The sequence below is a fragment of the Coenobita brevimanus genome, chromosome 98 (genome assembly GCF_032717465.1).
Source record: "Coenobita brevimanus isolate Jiangsu-jjx chromosome 98, ASM3271746v2, whole genome shotgun sequence".
In the NCBI taxonomy this organism is placed as follows: domain Eukaryota; kingdom Metazoa; phylum Arthropoda; class Malacostraca; order Decapoda; family Coenobitidae; genus Coenobita; species Coenobita brevimanus.
Genome location: NC_137051.1, coordinates 18602987 through 18626825, shown reverse-complemented (window position 1 = coordinate 18626825; position 23839 = coordinate 18602987). Strand labels below are relative to the sequence as shown.

The 23839-nt window shown below is 41.8% G+C and overlaps 1 protein-coding gene across 1 annotated transcript in view; it reads left to right on the top strand.

Annotated features, from left to right (window-relative positions):
• The window catches only part of LOC145414252 (5-phosphohydroxy-L-lysine phospho-lyase-like), a 140831-nt gene that overhangs the window by 90064 nt on the left and 26928 nt on the right, over positions 1-23839 (top strand). The window contains exon 10 of the mRNA XM_080283850.1: positions 9275-9374. Coding sequence (XP_080139976.1) covers positions 9275-9374 — 100 coding nt within the window. The remainder of the gene's footprint in view (positions 1-9274; positions 9375-23839) is intronic.

Below are 23839 nucleotides of genomic sequence, written 5' to 3'. Positions count from 1 at the left end.
TTAAAAGAGATCTCTTAATTTTCTCTCTCTCTTTTAGTCTTAAATTTCTTTTGTTGCATATGTACAGTATAGGTACAGCTACCACAAATTGACTTAGAACCTCCCACACAAGGTATAAAAAAACACAGAAATAATAGTATATCACAATGTTTGTTCATGAAATGGCATTCATTAATATGAAATCATCTTTCCCTTGTTTTTCAGGATCAGTTGGATGCATTTTGGCATGGAATCACATAGATCCCTAAAGTAATCTAAGGACACTTTTTTGCACCAGACATTTGTCAGTTCAGTCTTGAGGTTGTCCAGATTGGGTGTCTTCTTCTCTGCCATGATTATATTCATCACTGCCCAGCAGTTTTCTATCGGATTTAGAATCCAGACTGTTGCCAGGCCAGTCGAGGACCTCAATCCGATTATTCTGAAGCCATTTTGTCACCTTTCTTGACTTGTGACATGGAGCTGAATTGTGTATGAAAAAGTTGGACCCATGAGTAGCAAAAAAGTTTAACATATGATCTTTCAGAACTTGAATGCACTGGCAACCAATCATCATCAAGTTCTTAGGAAGAAAGTAGAGGCCTCCCCTTCCCATTTCACCTGAGAAACACCCCCATACCATTACTGATTGTGGGTGCTTAAGTCAGCACCGTGTAAGCAAGGTCATATCAACTACCGGAGGCAGGGTGATGAACCTTGGCAGAATGAACCTGGAACACTTGAAATTTGCTTTCATCAGAAAACATAACTTTTTTCCACTCATCTGATGTCCAGTGTACTTACTTCTTGGCAAACTGAATGTGGTGTTTCTTCATGTGGTCAGTGAGAAGCGGTTTCTTGGCTGCGGTGCGGTTTGGCAAACCCAGCTCCTTCTGCAAGCTTGTTGGTTCGTTTGAACTGAGATGTCTTGTGATAGCTGGGAATGCATTCTCTTCAGTTCTGCTGCTGTCAGTCGAGGATTCTTGATTACTTCCCTCTTCAGGTGCGTACCTGTACCTCTGGAAGTTGTCCTCTTCTTTCCACTGCCATGCTTGTGTTCTGGTATGACATCAGGTGGCAGGCCGCGTGCTGCAGCAAGAATCTTCATGACAGTCGATTTTGCGTGTCCAGTACGTTCAAAAATCATGTTGACAGGGACATTATCCTGCCTCCATGCAATGATATGGACCCTCTCATCCCTTGAGCAGTACTTTCCAGGCATGACAACTAGACTCTAGGAAAATAACATGGCAAACAGTAATGCATACAAGGTCGGAGCGATAGGAACATATATTTCCACTCTCGCTACTGGGCAAGCACTGATGTGTTGAGTGTTTCACCACCTCCTGCCAAAACCAGAGGAGTTGCCAGTTACTTCTTGCCCCAAAAATTCACCTGGTAGAAGTGGAAACACAAAGCAAAGACAGACAACTCTCCCATAGCAATTTTGTGTGTAACCCAAGTCAATTTGTGGTGGGTATAAGACTTTGGTAGCTACTGCATGAGTGTGGAAAGTTGAGTCAGACCAGGTAAATGGGACTGTTGTGGAAATAATTTTTGGTCAGCTGAGAGTGGATAGGATAATATGCAATGCTTTCTGTACATATGGACTAAAGAAGTTGTTGGTATTAGAGTAGAAGTGTATACGCTTAGATGACATGGTAATATGGTGTGAAAAGTTGTGCATATGGTGGTGAAACAGGTACTTTATACAGTTATTTGGAAAAACACCAGGTGCAGAGAAGGGGCCCATTTCACTTTCAACGTTTCACCATGCAGTCATCTTCAGGAATGACATGCAGTGGGGGCAGCAAGTGACTTAAATACAGTTGTGTACATCCAGGGCACCAGTTACCTAAACAATAACAGCAGTGCTTATGAAATAATGTAACTGACCTAGTTTCACTTCCCCCTAGTTAACTAGAATGCCAGTGGTTTTGCTAACATAAAAAAAATAATTTGTTTTGGTTAAAATTATCAGACTTTTTAGTACAAGCAGATTCTGAGCACCTTTCCTTGCATATACAAGGTCTGTCCAAAAAGAAACCAATCTTTTAAAATAGTGCACCAACTATCTAGCGCAGTGTGATCATGACAGGAGCACTGTGTAGTGGCAATTTTGAGGTTTGGTCTAACACTATCCTTATCAAGCCGCATCAGTTAGTCATCAAGGTACATGCACTTAAATGAATGTTTGTTTAGTGCACTTGGTTGAATATTCTTCTATATCATCTGTTGCCTGAAACTGGCATGGATTTCAACTGTGGAGGGGGGAGGGGGGCTGCAGGAGCCAAATCCAGAGAGTAATGTGACTGGGGGATGATAGTAGTCTTGTGCTTCGCCAAAAAATCATGGATAAAAAGTGATGCATGAGTAGGCGCATTGTCATGCTGCAGCTTCCAGATTTTGCTTGTCCACGCCTCAGGTCGTTCCCTTCTCACTGCCTCCCTCACATGCTTCAGAACCTCCAAGTAAAACTCTTTATTGATTGTCTGGCCATGTGGAACAAACTCATGATGAACGACACCCTTTCAATAAAAAAAAAAAATTTACCTTAACATCTTAGCGATTCTACATGCTATTTTTGGTCACAGTGACAATGTTCCAACCCACTGCGACAACTTCCTTTTTGTTTCAATGTTGTAACCATACACTTACACCTGTTATGACATTTTTTAGAAAGTTTTCATCAGCATTTGAATAATCAAACAGCTCCTGACTGACTGTGACGCGGTTCCTATTTTGCTCATCTGTCGGCAGACTTGGCACAAATTTTGCATTTCCAGTTTGAGGGATAAAACCATGTGGCACATGCTTTTACAGATGCCTGCTTCTCTGGAAACTTCTGGAACAGTCAGACAATGATTTTCATAAATCACAGCATGCACTTTCTCAGCGTGATCATCGCCTCTTGACATGGAAGGCCATCCAGATCTGGGATCGTCTTCGATGGATGTTCTTCCTGATCTGAACAGCTGCAACCACTTGTGACATTGTGTACAGCTCAGTCAGTCCTCTCCACAAGCCTCTTGCAATACAGTAAAACCTCACTATATCAGACTAATTGGGGCCCATGCCAGTCCGAAAAAAGCGAAACTTCCTCCTCCTTTTGTTATGCACAGAGGCTTGTTTGTCATTCATGCATTTATTCTCTCTCTCTCTCTCTCTCTCTTTCTCTGCAATGGGCACTGCTAATTTACTTCACATATTTTTATCTTCGTCATCACCTTCATCTTCACCTTCCCATTCATTTTTACCTTCACTTTTACTTCACTCTGACATTCACATTCACTTTCATATTATCTTCCATGCTCATTTCACCTTCACCTTCACACTCACTTTCAGTATCATTTTTAATTTCCCTTTCACCTTCACTTGCAACCTTACTTTCTCATTTTCACATTTACCTTTACAATTATTCACTCACCTTAACTTTTGCCCTCCCTTCTCTTACTATCACATTCACCTCCACCTTCATATTCACTTTCTCTTTCACCTTCACTTTCACTTTCAACTTTTCTTTCATCTTCACTTTCACTTTCAACTTTTCTTTCACCATCTTCACTTTTACATTCATTTTCACATTCACTTTCACCTTCAGTTTCACCATCTTCACTTTTACATTCATTTTCACCTTCACTTTCACCTTCATTTTCATTCACTTTCACCCTCACTTTCGACTTCACTTTCACCTTCAGTTTCACATTCATGTTTACTTTCACCTTCACCTTCACTTTCACCTTCCATCTTCACCTTCACTTTCACTTTTGCCTTCACTTTCACATTCTCTTTTACTTTCATCATCACTTTCACCTTCCACCTTTGCACATTCACTTTTGACTTCACTTTCACCTTTACCTTCACTTTTACTTTTGCCTTCACTTTCACCTTCACAATGCCTTCACTAGCTTTCATTTTTTCATTCACGTTCACCTCTCTCTCCCGGAGACAGAGAGAAGGGGGGGATATATAGAAGGAGTGAGAGAGGAGGGACCAAGGTTATGCCTCTCTCCCTCATTTGTTTATGCCAAGGGGACACCACTTGTCATTTCTGTATTTATTCTCTCTCTCTCTCTCTCTCTCTCTCTCTCTCTCTGTTGACTTTGACATTCTATATTCACTTGTGTGCTCTCACCCTCACTTTTACACTCATTTTCAGTTATTTTCATTTTCAGTTTTACCTTTTCTCTCTCTCTCACCGGAGAGGGGACGGAGAGGAAGAGAAGGTATAGAGGAGGAGAGAGAGAGAGGAGGGACTGATGTTATGGTATCTCCTCCGTTTGTTTGTTTATTCATTTATTCAAAGACAGGACTGCTTCTGGCTTTATTGGACTTTTCCTGACGCATAAGAATTTAGTCCACGTGGCTCCTCGAGTCCGATAAAAGTGAATTCCGCTATATTGAAGTCCGTTATTCCATTATATCGAGGTTATGCTGTATTTGAAAACTCTGTAAAGTTTTTTCCTAGCTGAAACACAATTTCACACAAACATGTTGCTCTTCAAGAGCTTTCATTGTTCAGCTTGCAACAAATTGCCAAGCGCACAAACCACAAGTTTGCTCTAGCACGTGTACCTTGATGGCTAAGTGACACGGTGTGATGTGGCTAGTGTTAGACTATACAGTAGTTCCAAGTCAACGCTACACAGCACCCCCATTGTGATCACACTACACCGGCTAGTTGTTGTGATATTTATTTTTTACTTTTTTTATGTTTTAATTTTTTTTTACATACTTTTTATTATTTTCATATACTGTAAAGGCAAACCCCGATTTACGATACCCCTAGATGCAATATCCTGGAATAGTAATGGGGATAGAAATACCACCCTATCCCACGTATCGTAGGTTTTGCGATGGTTTTGCTTTTTTATTTTACCAATATTGATGATATTTTAGACTAAAATTTGGTGTTTAGGTTGATTTGTAAAAGTTTTAAAACTCAGATTAATGTGTATTAGTCACAGGTGGAGTGAACACTGTCATTTGGGGTACATATTCTCGTCCACAAGACGAGGTGCAAAACAGTGTGGACAACAGCGAACTCAACGAAGAATATATCGTGTTTGACCGCTGAACATCTAACCAATCATGGAATACATAATAATAATTTTAAATAAATATTAATAATTATCAAAGCCTTAAAGAGTAAATATTTCCTGCATTGACGAAAACTGTGGCATCAATAAATTATGTACATGTATTTACACTCTGGCTGTTCAAGGGAAAATGCTTTGAAAATACAAAGGAATTTCTAAATAAATGTTGGAAAATATGAGAGAAGATAATAGAGAAGCTCAGCAACCAGTAACTAAAATGACATAAAGAGGGGCTGCTGAAAAGGCTATCCCAATTGCATTCCCTGTCAACAGAATTTCCCGTCAAAACATCAATGATTCTCCGTTACAATATTTCGTGTCAGACCATTGAACATCTAACCCATCATAGAATACATACTGTAATAATAATTTTAAATAAATATTAATAATTATGAAAGCCTTAAAGAATAAATATTTCATGCATTGATGAAAACTGACATCGATAAAACATGTGTTGAACTATATATCTGTCTTGCCAGATGCCTTAATCCCAAGCAGGGTGGCCACAAACAAATCTCCTCCATGTCGCCCTGTCCCCCGCCATTTTGCTGCCCTGCTCCCAATTCACACCCCCCTCTCATATACCTCTCCATCCCTCCATCTCATCCTTGGCCTCCCCTTCCTTCTCTCCCCCTCCACCTCACTCACGTACACTCTCCTCATCAGTCTCTCACTCTCCATCCTCTCCACATGGCCAAACCACCTCAGTGTGTTTCTCCTAATGCTTCCTATTACATCCACATCCACACCACAACACTCCTTCACATCCTCATTTGTCAGTCTGTCTCTCCATGTGACTCCACAGGCTCCTCTCAAATAACTCATTTCCACTGCTCTCACTCTTGACTTGTCGCTTCAACAACGTCCAAAGTTCACTTCCATATGTTAGAGTTGGTTTCACAATACAATACTGTCATGTAGTAACTTTTTCACTTCCATGCTCACTTCCCTGTTTCTTATCACTACTTTCAAGGAACCAGCAACCTTTCTTCCTTGTTGTACCCTTTCAAGCACTTCACCCTCCAAACTTCCATCCTTACTCATCATACTACCCAAGTACTTAAATGTACTCACATTTTCCATTTCCTCATCATCCAACCTCACTGTACATTCACAGGCTTCACTTCTCTCGATGACCAACACTTTACTCTTCCCTACATTAACCTTTAGATTCCGTTTCTTACTCTCTGAAACTTATCCACCAAGCCTTGCAGCTCCCCTTTGTCTTCACTTAACAACACAGTATCATCTGCAAACAACAGCACAGGGAGTTTCCAAATACTGCCCTCTCTAATTAGGGCCACTCCAACATCCACTGGCCTACCTTGTATCTCTTTTATAACCCTATCCATGTACAGATTGAACAACCATGGAGACATGACACATCCCTGTTTCAACCCAACCTTCAAACAGAAAAATTCACTCAGTTCCCTATCACTACTTGAAATATTTATTGTTTGTTTTCATTCAGCCTGTTCAAGGGAAAATGCTTTGAAAATACAAAGGAATTTCTAAATACGTGTTGGAAAATAAGAGAGAAAAAAATAAAAGTGCTCAGCAACCAGAACAGCAGCTAAAACGACATAAGGACGTGCTGCTGAAAAGGCTGTCCCAGTCTCATCATTGATCGCATTTCCCGTCAAAACATCAGCAATTCTCTGTCACAACAGTTTGCCCCAAGGACGATTCTGTGCCATTCATACATTATTATTATGCATAACAGATCTTTATTTAACTGTCCCAGGACCATCTGATGGGGAGATTGTACTGTATACAGTGCTGCTACACCTTCTTTGCCAAGTTTGAATATGTGTCAGGATCACATTCTCCAGTGACTTTGATTGAGTACAAGCGAGACAGGCACAGGTTTCACGTGCAGGCTAGCTTCTTTTATAGCTGTTAAGGCATTTAGACTGGCTTTAAACTTGTTTTTGGACTAATTTTGGTGGATTTAGGACTTGGTTGGGGGAGAAACCCAAGGCTCAAAAACGCAGCCCTATAAGTTAAATCTACCCTGAGATATAATACCCTGCCTGTCGATGGGTGTTTATTCAACTGGGGTTTGCCTGTATAATGAATCTGGCTTCTTCCCAGTTTCCCAGTTTATTCTACGGTCTGTGTCCAACATATACAGTAGACCCTTGATATCCGAGGGGGTTAGGTTCCAGAGACCCTCACAGAAGCCAAATTCCGCACATACTCATCATCACAAAATGGCAAATTATTGCCACATAAGCTAAACACATCCCTGACAAAATAAAAACATACCTTAAAATATTACAAATACGTATTAACACTCACCGAAAGACTGTGTGTTCTCTTCATAACCTTCGCACAATGATGGCCATTGCTGTATAACGATGATGCTTGCATTGCAAGCACTTTATCCCTCAACATAGAGAGCATTTTTGCCATTGTTGGATCACCAGTAACACTTCTATGAATTTCTGCTTCTTTCTGCTTTATTGTTCAAATGCTAGATTAATTTTTATTGATCTTGCGGCCGACTTCAGCCAACGACATTCCACTTTCCAACATATCTAAAACCTCTATTTTCTCTGCCAGTGATAACACCTTACACTCTCTCTTTGGCTTAGAAGGATAGCTTTTATCCATTACTTATTTCCTGGGAGCCATTTGTCACTTACACAATGAAAGTACAATAGAGTTGTAAACACAAGAAGGGCAACAACGATATACGTAGCGAACCGACTGGTGTTTACAATAAGACTGGCAGAGTGGTGGGGATGCCCGTGGGTACGGGTATGCCAACTGTAGCGACAAAATAAGTGGCCGTTGCGCACCAATTTCAAATTAAGTTACAGTGTATAGGACAGTATTAAAATAAGTCTGATCCATGGAAACTTAAACCTATGGATGCAAAATTTAACAACTGCATTATTAAGGAGCATTGTGGTGTGGATGTGGATGTGATAGGAAGCGTTACGAGGAATACACTGAGGTGGTTTGGCCATATGGAGAGCACGGAGGGTGAAAGACTGACGAAGAGAATGTATGTGAGTGAGGTGGAGGGGGAAAGAGGGAGGGGGAGGCCGAGGATGAGATGGTGGGATGAGGTGGAGAGGTATATGAGAGAGTGGGGGTGTGAGTTGGGAGCGGGGCAGTGAAATGGCGGGGGACAGGGCGACGTGGAGGCGATTTGTTTGTGGCCACCCCGAACGGGATTTAGACATCTGGCAATAGACAGATAGATAGATTATTAAGACTGAATTTCTAAATATCATATTTATGTGCACTTACTTTTTCTATTCCTCAGAATGTTTCTCCAACACATGATCATTCATATCATTTTGTATCGCTTGTAAACACCCCATCATGCTTGCATATGTCAGCCTTGGTCACCTAAAGGCAGCTCTCCATGCGAATCGATCTTTGGCAGCCTCCCTATTCAGTTCCTTATCCCTGAGGTCACACTTAATGACTTTGTCCCTGGTGTTTTTTGGTCTGCCTCTTGCAGTATATAAGATGCTGACTTTGTCCCTGGTCTTTTTTGGTCTGCCTCTTGCAGTATATAAGATGCTGACTCTGTCCCTGGTCTTTTTTTGGTCTGCCTCTTGCAGTATATAAGATGCTGACTTTGTCCCTGGTCTTTTTTGGTCTGCCTCTTACAGTATATAAGATGCTGCATTGTAAAGGATGCACTCAGCTTCTCGAAGGGCAGTTATGAGAAAAAAAAGTTTGTCTTGACCAAGACTGCAGATGGGTTACTTGATATGAGTAGTTTTCACTGAAACTGAAATACACACTCACCTTTCAGAGTCTCTAATCAGTATTGTATATCAGTCATTGGTTTCTTTATTTTTATGTAAAAGAACAGTACAAGAAAAGAAAACACAAACATACAGAATATAAAAGCTCCAGCATGCTGTATGGCCCACTTCACTGAGCTTGAACTTGATACAGTACAGTAGTTCTCCCACATCTGTGCTTTCTCGTTCTGTTTCTGGATCCTACCTCACCCCATTTTTAAATAGGACTACCCCATCCTATTTTTAAGTGGGAATAAGAGTCAAGATGATAATGAAAACAATAATGGTGATGCTATCTCAAAAAAAAAAATAAATAAAAAATAAAAAAAATAAAATAAAATAAATAAATAAAAATAAAAAATAATAGGAGTAATAAATAAAATAAAAGCATACATTTAATGCTCCTCTTTTTTTTATTTTTTTTAGGTGATGTGCGAGGGAAGGGTCTGATGGTGGCTCTTGAAATAGTATGGAGCAAAGAGAGCAAGAAGCCAGCCCAGGAAGTTGCAGAGCAAATTGTTCACAGGTAGGCTATAGCTTATTTTCACACTTGCACCTGTCTTCATGTTATATTACACCATTCTACCTTGTTTTCAGGAGGTAAATGCTAAAATCCCTTTGAAATGCAAAATGGCAATCAATATTGAACTTTGGCTTATCCCTTCAAAAGAAATATGGCCATAATGTTAACCTGTTAAATACCGAGATGTAACATACAGTATTAGTTGCCCTGCCCAGGTTGGCCCCGGGGCTATTATCTTGAATTCGTTTTCGTTTTCGTTTTTAAAGGCCCCAACATACTTGCATGTGTCGGCCTTGGTCACCTAATGGCGGCTCTCCACGCTGCACGATCCATTGCAGCCTCCCTGTTCAGTCCCTTAACCCTAAGGTCATACTTAATGACCTCGTCCCATGTCTTTCTCGGTCTACCCCTCATAACCACACCCCCAATATTAACACTTCTTGCCTTCCTCACCCAATTATCATCCCCCATCCTCTCCACATGTCCAAACCACCTCAATCTACCTCTCCTCATCACAACACCAATACACTCTAGTCCCATCCTACCTCTCAACTCTTCCATTGTAAACCCAGCCCCTCCAGACCTTGGACGCAGGGACGCACTGCACATCCACCTAATCATTGTCATTTCTCTACGTCTGAGCCGGCGAATATCTTCCTCCTTCACTGCCCAGGTCTCACTGCCATACAGCATTACACTCCTAACACATGCTGCATACAAAGACCCCTTAGCACGTAGGGAAAGCCCTCTCAGTGTCAGGAGAGGCAAGAGCTCCCTGAACTTCTTCCAACCACTTCTCACCCTAGCCACAGAGCTAGCTCCAGCCCCACCTCCAGCACACAACATGTCTCCCAAATAACAAAACTCTTCCACACACTCAAGAGATTCACCAGCAAGTTCAATCCTTTCACGTCTGACAATCTCCACCTGATCACCCCGGCACGCCTTACACATAAAATCAGCATTATCTCGCAGTCTACCTCAGATACCACTACATTTCTTATGCACCCATTTATCACACACACCGCATAAGATGGAATTACTTCCCACGCCCTTGTGGCAAACTGCACATGGCCACTCTCCCTCGTCTTTGACAGTACCGCCACTAACCCTAGATATCATCACTTTAGTTTTATCTGCATTTACCCTTAAACCCTTTTGCCCCATACCATCTCTCCACTTCCTAAACCTTTCCTCCGCCTCCCTTTCATTCTCTGCAATCAACACCAAATCATCAGCATACAACAACTCCCACAGGAGTCCGTTTCTAAAGTTACGTGAAAGGGCTTCAAGTACCATGATAAACAACATGGGACTCAAGACTGATCCCTGATGCACACCAACATTCACGGAAAACTCATCACTCAAATCTCCATTCACTCTCACCTGGGTGTGAGCACCCACATACATGGCCATAACCACCCTAACCAGCCACTCCTCCAAGCCAAGCTTTCTCATTGCCCACTTCACCACCTCTCTAGGGACTCTGAATTATGAAAACTTATTGTTTTTTTCTTTATGAATTGATGATAAGTGTCTAGCATACCAACCAGTGAGGTTCTTAGCCTCTTAAACTCATCCTATGGTTCATTGCAGTTCATCAAAAAATTACTGTAATGAAATGGCTGCCTCTTGCTGGTAAAAAAAAAAAAAAAAAAAAAAAAAAAAATTATGGACAGTGGTATACCATTATCTTTGCTAACTAAATTCCTTACATGCTGCTAATATGGTTTGTAAATAGAATATTGTATTATGAACTAGAATGCACTCAGAGAGTGCATATATATCTCCACCAATGCCATTGCAGGATCTGGATCCATCCCAAAATTTTATTCTTTCTTGGCCCATGGCTCACCCTTACACAAATTTTCATCGAAATTCATTGAGAACTTTTGGAGATATCATGTGAACAAATGAACAATAAATTCCTGGATCCTGATGATGATCTGGATCACAACCAAAATGTAATGGATTGTTCCATGGGTCATACCCTACCCATTCAAAAAATGTCATCAAAATCCTTTCACAACTTTTTGAGTAATCCTGCTAACAGACAGACAAACAAACAAACCAATGCAGGCAAAAACATAACCTCATTGGCAGAGGTAACCAACTTAATAAATTATATGTAATTTGAAAATTAAAAAATGTATACTGGTATATTTTTTGCCAATTTGATCTTTATTTTGTTTATGGAAGCACATGGTTGTAAATATAGTTTGAGTAATATACTATGCATGGGAATAGAGAGGTATGTTTCTATTTCTGGCCTGTTTCAAGATAAAAGGACATATGACCGAACATGGTTGAACAGCGTGATGTACACCCACTAAAATAATTATTGGCACCCCATGAATCGATACCTTTTGCAACTCTCACTGGCACATACGAGATAACAGTTGGCATGACTGATATTCTCCCTCCCTCTGTATCTCTGCCCCTCCCCCCCATCTCTCTCTCTCTCTCTCTCTCTCCAGATATAGTTTAACTCCCGTAGCTTCATGTTGTGTATGATGAATAATTCATAGCAACGGACATAAAGCTGGAAGAATCATAATAAAGCATTATCCACTTGGTAATACAGAAATCAGAGTGCTATTAGTCTGCTTGGCACCTATCATAGCTGAGGTTACCAGCATAGGATTTCCTAAAACATTGTGATATAGTGACAGCCATGATCAGCATTCAGAGAATAGGTTGGTGGCAAACTCAACTAAACACATCCACTTCCAAAGAAGTACTGTATACTATAGTATTATATCCCTGAGCTGCCTTAGGTTAAGACTGTAGTGGTGAGAAAGGTCTGGCATATTTTTTCTGTATATGTGCCACTGATTGGTAGACCAGACAACGAAAAAGAGGCATTCTGGGGAAAACTTGATGATGCAGCACGAGTACCAGACTCTGAGGTAATGATCATTGCTGTAGACTTGAATGGACACACTGGTACTGATCGGAGAGGGTGTGAGGAAGTTATGGGAGTCTTCGGCTTTGGAGAGAGATATAGAGTGGGAAAGAGGATACTGGAGTTCTGCCAGGGTAATATGTGAGTTTTACGCCAGGTACCCCCTTTTTTGGATAAGGGCTATGGCGTTGCCTCTGGGTAGAGGACTTTGGTTTGGAGCGTGTAGCATTTTATGACCGGATGCCCTTCCTGATGTCTACCAATGACCCTTGGGCGGATTCGATCCTCTGGCCCTTCGGTCAGAACGGAGCGCTCTAACCCACTGAGCCACAACATTCAAAAAGGAAAGAGAGAAGTTGATTACGTACAAAAGTGGAGGAGTAGAAACTCAAACTGATTTTATGCTGATGAGAAAGGAGCAAAATATCAAAGTTATACCAGATGAAGCATATCTACCACAACATAGACTCTTAGCTATGGATTTGAGAGTGGAAAATATGAAATGAAGAAAGAAGGGGAAGGGTGTTAAAAGATTAAAGGAGTGGAAATTGAAGGATGAGGAGATAAGACTACAATTTGAAAAGAATTTTAAGAGAAGAAATGGGAGACAGAGAGGTGATTGGAAACACTTCAGGGATAATATAATAGAGGCTGCAAGGGAAGTCTGTGGAGAAACAACAGGTCACAGGAGAAAAGAAAGAGAGACGTGGTGGTGGTGCGAGGAGGTGAAGCAGGCGATAAGTGAGAAGAAAAGAGCATTTAAAGTATAGCAGAGAACTAGAAGGGAAGAAGACAGAAGAGAATGCAATGGAAAGAAAAGACAAGCAAAGAGAGAAGTGGCCAGAGCAAAAAGGGTGGCCTGGTAAAGTTGAAGCAGAGATCTGGAGAGTGTACAAGGATGGACAAAAATGTTTAAAATTGCAAGACAGATGAGGAAGGAGAGGAAAGACTGGTGGGAGCTAAATTTGTAAAGGATGAAAATGGGGAAATAAAAACAGACAAGGCAGAAATACTGGAAAGGTGGAAGAGGTACTTTGGGAAGCTGTTAAATGAAGAAAATAGTTATGAGACAGAAGAGATGGGAAAATTTGAAGGGCCAGTTGCAGTGATAACAGAAGTTGAAGTGGAGATAGTCTTAAAGGAAAAAGAAGACAGGGAAAGCTCCAGGCCCAACAGGTATAACAGCTGATTTGATAAAAAAGGCTGGAAGTACTGGTGTTAAAGAATTGACATGGATTTTTAATAACATCATAGTAGAAGGACAGCCACCTGAGGACTGGAAAGATAGCTGGACAAAGCCAATTTATAAAGGCAAAGGAGATGCCCTTCTGTGTGGAAAGTACTGAGGGGTCAGACTGTTGGAGAGTATGCAATGAAGATATTTGAAAAAGTGCTGGAAGGAAGGCTGAAGCAGATAGTGAAGATAGATAACCAACAGTTTGGATTTTGTGCAGGTAAATCCACAATAGATGCAATATTCATCATGAGACAGTTGCAGGAAAAGTTCAACAGAGGAGGAAATGCTTGTACCATGTGTTTGTGGACCTGGAAAAAGCTTTTGACAGAGTACCAAGGAGAGTTATAGAGTGGGCCTTGAGAAGACAGAATGTGCCTGAGAGACTCATTGCAACTGTCATGTCTCTCTATATTGATACAAGATCAAAAGTCAAGACATTTGCAGGAAGATCATGAAATTTTGGAATAGGAGTTGGGGTACATCAAGGTTCAGCACTCAGTCCATTGCTGTTCAACACAGGATTGGAGAAGGCAACAAGGAAATGTAGGGAGGAAGGCCCATGGGCATTGCTCTATGCTGATGACCTAAAGCTGACAGCGGAGACTAAGGAAGAAGTGGTGGAAATGTTTAATAGATGGAAAAATGGAATGGAGAGGAGGGGAATGAAAATAAATATAGATAAGACAAAAGTAATGGTGACAGGCAAGAAACCAGTAGAAAGAATTCAGTCAGGAAAATGGCCATGTGGATGCTGTGGCAGAGGAGTAGGAGTGAACTCAGTGTTGTGCATGGCATGTAATAAGTGGTGCCATAGAAGATGTTCAGGTTTGCAGAATCTGAGAGGAGTGCAAAATTTCTGCTGCCCAGCCTGCATAAGAAGAGAGGCAGAGGGGATGAAGCAGAGGATGAGATAGAGGTGAATGGGGGTACAATACAGGAAGTGCAGCAGTTCTGCTATCTAGGAGATGTATTGGACTGTGAAGCAGGGGTGGAGAGATCAGTTAGAGCAAGAGTGGCATCAGCATGGTTAAAATGGAAGGAAATAGCTAGCGTACTGGGAAGGAAAAATATGATATTTAAGGTGGCAAATCAGATGAAGAGGAAAAATCAGGATATTATAGGCGAGCAGTGTGTGAAGAATGATGAAGGAAGGGTAGTGTGAACAGTGGGGATATTAAAGATGCAGGGAGAGAACATTATAACCGGTTGTTGAATGAGGAGTTTGACTGGGACAGGGAAGGTTTGGAGCCAGCAGATCCAGTGTTTGGCCCTTGGCCTTTGATTGATGCTGCTACTGTGAGTGAGGCAATAGGCAGGATGCAGGTGGGGAAGGGGGTTGACTGCCGAAATATTGAAGGCCTCAGGAGATATAGGGGTGAGGTTAGTCACTGACCTGATAAATATGATTATACGGTATATGAATGTGTTGTCCCAGTTGATTGGTTGAAGAGTGTAATTGTAAATGTGTATAAAGGGAAGGGTGATGCCCTGGAAAGAGGAAATTACAGAGGTATAGAGCTTTTAGATCAGATAATGAAGGTAATGGAGAGAGTTCTAGAAGGTATGATTAGAGAAAGAGTGAATATTGATGAGATGCAGTTTGGGTTTATGCCAGGCAGGGGGACCACTGATGCCATATTCATTGTTCGACAGCTTCAGGAAAAATATATTGGGAAAAAAAAGGATCTGTATTTTGTTTTTGTCGATTTGGAAAAGGCCTTTGACAGAGTCCCTAGAGAGGTGATGAAGTAGGCAATGAGAAAGCTTGGCTTTGTGGAGTGGCTGGTTAGGGTGGTTATGGCTATGTATGTGGGTGCTTGCACCCAGGTAAGAGCGAATGGAGATTTGAATGATGAGTTTTCCGTGAATGTTGGTGTGCATCAGGGGTCAGTTTTGAGTACCATGTTGAAGACTTCTCGCGTGACTACAGCAACAGACTCCTGTGGGAGATGTTGTATGCTAATGATTTGGTGCTGATTACACAGAACGAAAGGGAGGCATAGGAAAGATTTAGGAAGTGGAGCGATGGTATGAGGCACAAGGGCTTAAGGGTAAATGCAGATAAAACAAAAGTGATGATATCTAGGGTAGGTGGCAGTAATGTCAAGGACGGGGGAGAGTGGCCATGTACAGTTTGCCACAAGGGCGTTTGAAGTAATTCCATCTTGTGCAGTGTTTCAGATAAACGGGTGCACAAGAGATGTAGTGGTATCAGAGGTAGACTGTGAGATAATGCTGATTTTATGTGTGCCGCGTGTTGGGGAGAGCAGGTGGAAATTGTCAGGCATGAAAGGATTGAACTTGCTGGTGAGTCTCTTGAGTGTGTGGAAGAGTTTTGTTATTTGGGAGACATGTTGTGTGCTGGAGATGGGGCTGGAGCTAGCTCTGTGGCTAGGGTGAGAAGTGGTTGGAAGAAGTTCAGGGAGCTGTTGCTTCTCCTGACATTGAGAGGACTCTTCCCACGTGCTAAGGGGTCTTTGTATGCAGCATGTGTTAGGAGTGTAATGCTGTATGGTAGTGAGACCTGGACAGTAAAGGAGGAGGATATTCGCAGGCTCAGACGTACAGAAATGACAATGAATAGGTGGATGTGGAGTGCGTCCCTGCATGCAAGGCCTGGGGGGGGCTAGGTTTACGATGGAAGAATTGAGAGGTAGGATGGGACTGGAGTGTATTGGTGTTGTGATGAGGAGAGGTAGATTGAGATGGTTTGGGCATGTGGAGAGGATGGGGAATGATAATTGGGTGCAGAAAGTGAGAAGTGTTAATACTGGGGGTGGGGTTGTGAGGGATAGACTGAGAAAGACATGGGACGAGGTCATTCAGTGTAACCTCAGGATTAAGGGACTGAACAGGGAGGCTGCAACAGATCGTGCAGCATGGACAGCCGCCATTAAGTGACCAAGGCCGACGCATGCAAGCATGTTGGAGCCTTCAAAAACAAAAACAAAAATGAAAACAAAGCTGGTCAACAAACACATAACACTGAGACACAGAAGTAAAATATGTGAGGCCTGAATTAGACCAGTATTGATATATGATGCTGAAACATGGGCTTTAGCAGATAGACTGATGAATGTTATGAGGAGTACTAATTGTAGAATGTTAAGATACGTGGCGGGAGTGAGATGGGAGGACAGAGTTTTGAGGGAGGAGGTAGCCATAAGATGCGGGGTGAAGGATCTTGATATTTTGAGGCAGAGACGGCTTAGATGGTTTGGTCACGTGAGGAGGATTGAGGAAGGGAGCTGTGTGAGAATAGTAGAGGAACTGGAGGTGGTGGGATGTCGACCGCCAGGAAGATCTAAGAAGACCTGGAAAAGTGTTGTAATGCAAGATATGGAAAGACTGGGTATTGGAGAAGATTTAATCCAGGATAGGAAGCAATGGAGAAAAGTCATCACATGTCCAACCCCAGTTTGAATATGGGAACAGAAGGACGAAAAATGATGATGATGATGATGATGATGGTGATGATGATGATGATGATGATGATGATGATGATGATGAGCTGCCTCATATTCTTTCTTACATCCTTCCTCTGTAGGAAATTTAGGTTTTGTTAAACCTTCTTTAGTACCAGTCTGTAATATCCGATCTCTCTTATCGGCCGTTTTCTTTTAATCTTCGTTCATTTTATACTGTACTATATGTATTTTTATTGGAAATCATCTGTAACTGGAGCCAGTCCTTTTATAGGGCCTGTCTTCTACTCTCATTAACATCGATGAACCTGCATCGCAGCCTACTGTAGCACTAAGTTTTTCTTATTTGATTATACTATGCTATCACATTAACCAGAGACAGATCGGCAACCTCTCAACCTATGACAAGAAAGCACCACTACAGTATGGTACAAACCACAAAAAAATGTATTGGAAAATATGGTAAGCCATAATATTGCCTACTAATAATGCCATTAAGATAAAGAAGATAACCTACAAAATTACAAAAATTCCACTTGATAACGTGAATGAACTTCACCTGTAGATACAACCTCAATGCAATTTCCCTTAGGGAAAGTCTCATAGTTACTGTATGTCCTTCCTTAACTTGAAACTGTTATATTCCAAAACACCATCAGACCCAAGAAATAGGCATGTACTATAGTAGTTTTCTGTAGCATTCAGCCTACTGAAAAACACACATTAAATTATAGGCCAAGATAACGTGCTAATGACAGTTTCATGCATTTATAGTGTATATATATATACTGTGTATACACACACACATATATCTATCTATTGCCAGACGCCTCAATCCTGTTCGGGGTGGCCACAAACAAATCGCCTCCACGTCGCCCTGTCCCCCGCCATTTCACTGCCCTGCTTCCAGCTCACACCCCCCCTCTCTCTTATACCTCTCCACCCCATCCCTCCATCTCATCCTCAGTCTCCCCCTCCCTCTTCCCCCCTCCACCTCACTCACATACACTGTCCTCATCAGTCTCTCACCTTCCATCCTCTCCACATGGCCAAACCACCTCAGTGTATTCCTCCTAACACTTCCTATCACATCCACATCAGGACCACAGTGCTTCTTTATATCCTTATTTGTCAGCCTGTCTCTCCATGTGACTCCACAGGCTCCTCTTAAATAACTCATTTCTACTGCTCGCTCTTGACTTGTGTCCTTCCAACAACGTCCAAGCTTCACTTCCATACGTTAGAGTTGGTATCACAATACTGTCATGTAGTAACTTTTTCACTTTCATGCTCACTTCCCTGTTTCTTATCACTGCTTTCAAGGAACCAGCAATCTTTCTTCTCTGCTGTACCCTTTCAAGCACTTCACCCTCCAAACCTCCATCCTTACTCATCACACAACCCAAGTACTTAAACGTACTCACATTTCCAATTCCTCACCATCCAACCTCGCTGTACATTCACTGACTTCACCTCTCTCAAAGACCATCACTTTACTCTTCCCTACATTCACCTTTAGATTCTGTTTCTTATACACACACCCAAACTCAACCACCAAGCCTTGCAGCTTCCCTTCGTCTTCACTCAACACAGTATCATCTGCAAACAACAGTACAGGGAGTTTCCAAACACTACCCTCTCTCACCAGGGCCACTCCAACATCCACTATCCTACCTTGTACCTCTTTTATTACCCCATCCATGTACAGATTGAACAACCATGGAGACATGACACATCCCTGTTTCAACCCAACCTTTAAAGAGAAAAATTCACTCAGTTCACCATCCACACGCACTGCAGCCTTAGCACCATCGTACATACTCTTCACAGCATTGAACAACTTCCCATCTGCTCCATATATTCTTAACACTTTCCACAATCCTTGTCTATCCACCCTGTCATATGCTTTCTCCAAATCCATGAAAGCCGCATACAACTTCTTTTCCTTCTCTAGAAACTTTTCCACTAAAGATCTAAGAATGAATATCTGATCTACACAACCTCTTCCCTTCCTAAAGCCTCCCTGTTCTTCTCCAACTAATTCCTCTGTTCTTTCTCTAACTCTGTCAATAAGTATCCTGTCATACACTTTTCCTCTTATACTAAGAAGACAAATGCCCCTATGATTACCACACACTTATTTTTCCCCTTTTCCTTTGTACAAAGGGAATAATTATACCTGACTTCCAATCCACCGGGACTCTACCTAAATAAATAAAATACCGATAATAATAGTAATGTATAACCCCTCGAAATCGGTGATATCTATTTGGTATATTGTTCCTACAGTACTTTCATATGATTTTCCTCAGTCTAGAAAAAGTTTTCTTTTATTCACTGTACTCTTACTATCTTTCATCGTTTTTCTAATATTCATTTGTCTCTTTGAATCACTGTCTGCACAGAATTTCAGTATTTTTTCCTCTTTGCATCTTTATATCATAAGCAGCTGATAAATCAATACCATAAGGGTTGCACAACTTCTGTACACGAACTCCATGGTCCAGTTTTTTCAACATTTCTACCTTATCCTGCTTTTTTGTCATTTTTTTTAGCATAATAATAATGTCTTACTGCATTAATTCCCCCCAAATAGCTGTTAATGTATCACTGTGACCAGACAGAAGAATGAAAATATATTTGAAGATATGGGAGGCCAGTGTAGTAGGTCACTGGTTTACTATGGTAATGGCATGCCTCATGATGACTGGCTGCCACATGCAAACAACCCTGACATGTAGTAATGCATTATGCACTCCGCACTCACTTATGAAGTGTCTCTGTAGATCCAGTGATAGAAATAACCTGTGGATTCAACTGCGATAGAAATTCAGAATAAACCCAAGTGGCGATACAGCATTTAAGGGTAAATTTAACTAAAAGAATAAGAAATGTTATGAGAAGTGTCGTATTCACAAGAACAGAAACTGCTGGTTAGGAATGGTTAATTGCGAGAATTTCATATCCACAGATAAAATACACTGACAACTCCCTGGGGGTTGGTTTTTTTTTTTCAAGAATACTCCCCCAGTATCCCTGCTTGTCGTAAAAGGCGACTATAAGGGTTGGCGGAGGGTTAGTGCCCCTCCCCGGAGAACAACAAACTAAAAAAACAAACATTAAGCCTCGGACAAGGACTGACCAAACGATGACGACCAAGGACCGGACAAAGGACATGGGTATTGGAACCTGGAATGTAAGGGGAGCGAATGATGAGGTGAAAGAGAGAGAGATTGTCCAGGTGCTTGAGGGTGCGAAAGTGGATGTATGTGGAATAACTGAAACAAAATGGAGAGGAGAAAGTGTGAGAGAATGGGAGTATGGATGGGGTATATGTGCAGGAGTAGGTGAGAATGAGAGGGCAAAGGAAGGAGTATGTATAGTTGTGAGTAAAAGATGGAAGAGGAGCATAAGACAGTATGGATCAGTTGGGTCAAGGATTATGTGGGTAAAGTTGAAAGTTGGAATACAAATGTGGGTGATTGTGTGTGTGTATGCACCAACGCAAGATTGTGCTAGAAGAGTGAGAGAAGACTTCTGGACAAATGTAGAATTGTGCATGGATAAGTTTGGAAGGAATGAGAGTGTGTTTTTGATTGGTGATATGAATGGTAAAGTTGGGAATGTGAAGGTGGATGGAATAGTTGGTGAGTGGGGTGTGCCTGCTGAGACAGATGAGAATGGGAGTGCGTTAGTGGACATTTGTGCTGGGAGGGGGTTGGTGATAGCCAATACCCTTTTCAGGCATAAAATGATCCACAGGTATACATGGTGAGTGATGAGAAGGGTGGGTGGTGAACTGAATGAAAGGAAGGCAATGATTGATTATGTGTGTGTGGATGAAAGGATGCGAAGATGTGTAATGGATGCAAGAGTTTATAGAGGTTGGGGGAGTGGACTTTCTGACCACTACTTGGTGGTGGCCAGAATTAGAATGCAAGTAAGATGGAGGAATAGAAGAAGGGAAAGACGAGAGGACGGAGTAGTTGCAAGGAGAGTGGAAAGGTTACAAGAGGATAAGAAAATGGCAGAGTATAAGAGAGAAGTGGAGGAACGATTGGGCAAAAATGAATTGGAGCAGATGAGAGACGTGGAAGGTGTGTGTAGGATATTTACAGAAGAAATATGTGCAGCATGTGATGTAGTGTGTGGAAGGAAGAGAAGACGGAGGGGGGTGCAAGGAACAGCGTGGTGGACTGAAGAGGTGAAACAGGCTGTGGCACAAAAGAAGAAAGCATACAATGAATGGATGAGAAATAGGGGCGTGGAAGAAGTTGAGAGGCGGAAGAGAGAGTTATATGCAGAAAGAAAGAAGAGGTGAAAAGATTAGTAAGAGAGAGTAAAAAGAGAGTGGATGAGGAATTTGGAAGGAATTTGAGTGTAAAGTGGAGGGACTGTAAGAAAATGTTCTGGAAAGAGGTGAAAAGAGTAAGACAGGGTGGAAGTGAAGTTAGCAGGGGAGTGAAAGATAAAAATGGTAGATTACTAGTGAAGAAGGGAGAAAAAGTGAGCAGATGGAGAGAACACTTTAAGGATTTGTTGAACGTAGAGGATGGAAGTAATGCGAGTATAAGTGGCTGGGGAATGGCTAGGAGAAGGAGGGAGGTGAGAAGACAGGAAGAAATCAGTAGGATAGAAGTTGTGGAAGCAATGAAGAAAGTTAAATCAGGGAAAGCCCCAGGAATTGATGGAGTGTGTGGTGAAATGCTGAAGCATGGGGGAGAGATAGTAGTAGAATGGATGTGGAAGATGTGCAGATTGGCCTGGGAGGAAGGCAGAGTCCCGGAGGATTGGAAGTCAGGTATAATTATTCCCTTGTACAAAGGAACAGGGGAAAAAGAAGTGTGTGGTAATCATAGGGGCATTTTTCTTCTTAGTATAATAGGAAAAGTGTATGGTAGGATACTTATTGACAGAGTTAGACAAAGAACAGAGAATTAGTTGGAGAAGAACAGGGAGGCTTTAGGAAGGGAAGAGGTTGTGTAGATCAGATATTCATTCTTAGATCTTTAGTGGAAAAGTTTCTAGAGAAGGGAAAGAAGTTGTATGTGGCTTTCATGGATCTGGAGAGAGCATATGACAGGGTGGATAGACAAGGATTGTGGAAAGTGTTAAGAATATATGGAGTAGATGGGAAGTTGTTGAATGCTGTGAAGAGTATGTATGATGGTGCAAAGGCTGCAGTGCGTGTGGATGGTGAACTAAGTGAATTTTTCTCTTTGAAAGTTGGGTTGAAACAGGGATGTGTCATGTCTCCATGGTTGTTCAATCTGTACATGGATGGCGTAATAAAAGAGGTACAAGGTAGGGTAGTGGATGATGGAGTGACCCTGGTGAGAGAGGATAGTGTTTGGAAACTCCCTGTACTGTTATTTGCAGATGATACTGTGTTGTTGAGTGAAGACGAAGGGGAGCTGCAAGGCTTGGTGGATGAGTTTGGGAGAGTGTGTAAGAAACGGAATCTAAAGGTGATTGTAGGGAAGAGTAAAGTGATGGTCTTTGAGAGAGGTGAAGTTAATGAATGTACAGCGAGGTTGGATGGTGAGGAATTGGAAAATGTGAGTACGTTTAAGTACTTGGGTAGCATGATGAGTAAGGATGGAGGTTTGGAGGGTGAAGTGCTTGAAAGGGTACAGCAGGGAAGAAAGGTTGCTGGTTCTTTGAAAGCAGTGATAAGAAACAGGGAAGTGAGCATGGAAGTGAAAAAGTTACTACATGACAGTATTGTGATACCAACACTAACGTACGGAAGCGAAGCTTGGACGTTGTTGGAAGGACACAAGTCAAGAGTGAGAGCAGTGGAAATGAGTTATTTAAGAGGAGCCTGTGGAGTCACATGGAGAGACAGGCTGATGAGTGAGGATATAAAGGAGCGTTGTGGTGTTGATGTGGATGTGATAGGAAGCGTTATGAGGAACACACTGAGGTGGTTTGGCCATGTGGAGAGGATGGAGGGTGAAAGACTGACAAAGAGAGTGTATGTGAGTGAGGTGGAGGGGGGAAGAGGGAGGGGGAGGCCGAGGATGAGATGAAGGGATGGGGTGGAGAGGTATATGAGAGAGGGGGTGTGAGTTGGGAGCAGGGCAGTGAAATGGCTGGGGACAGGGTGACTTGGAGGCAATTTGTTTGTGGCCACCCCAAACAGGATTGAGGCGTCTGGCAATAGATAGATAGATAGACAACAATGCGGGTTAAAAAAAATACACAGACAACAACGATGGTTCACACAGTTAGTTAGGAGAAATATGAGAGAGAAGGTTCATCTGGTTCATGACCAAAAGTAGCAGAATTGGTGTAAAACCTGCTGATCCAGTCCCTCCACTCTTTTAAGGGTATTAGGCAAAAAAATGACTGTAAACTTGTGGGTCCTGAACCAATTAACGTTTATTCCCATTTACTGCTTTATTTAGTTATTGAGGGGTTTCATCCTTGCAGTAGTTTGGTGGACCAATTAACCACAATCAAGGAGGTTTCTACTGAAATAGACTGGTGTTAACACTTGACACCACCACTGACACTTCCATCATTCTTAGAAGCCATAGCTAGTGTTAAATGTATGCAAAATACATAAGAATAAAACAAAATACAGGAATCACCACCCAGACATGCGGTATAAGCAATCCAAGTGATCATGTGCTGTGATGGACACTATCTGTGGCTGCCCAGGAAACTAGTCTTGTGGATGTAGGCCATCTCCTCGTGGACAGCATTAGAACATATGTGATTAAACCATTTTTTTTTTTTTTTCATTGGACACAGGCAATGAGAAAGAAATGTATGCTTCCATGCCCAAGGGGATAACCTTCGTAATGTGCAAGGCACACTCAGATGGCTCTCAGCCATGGAAGGAATAATCATTTCAGGGAAAATAAAAAGAAGTACAGGTACTGTACTGCTTGAG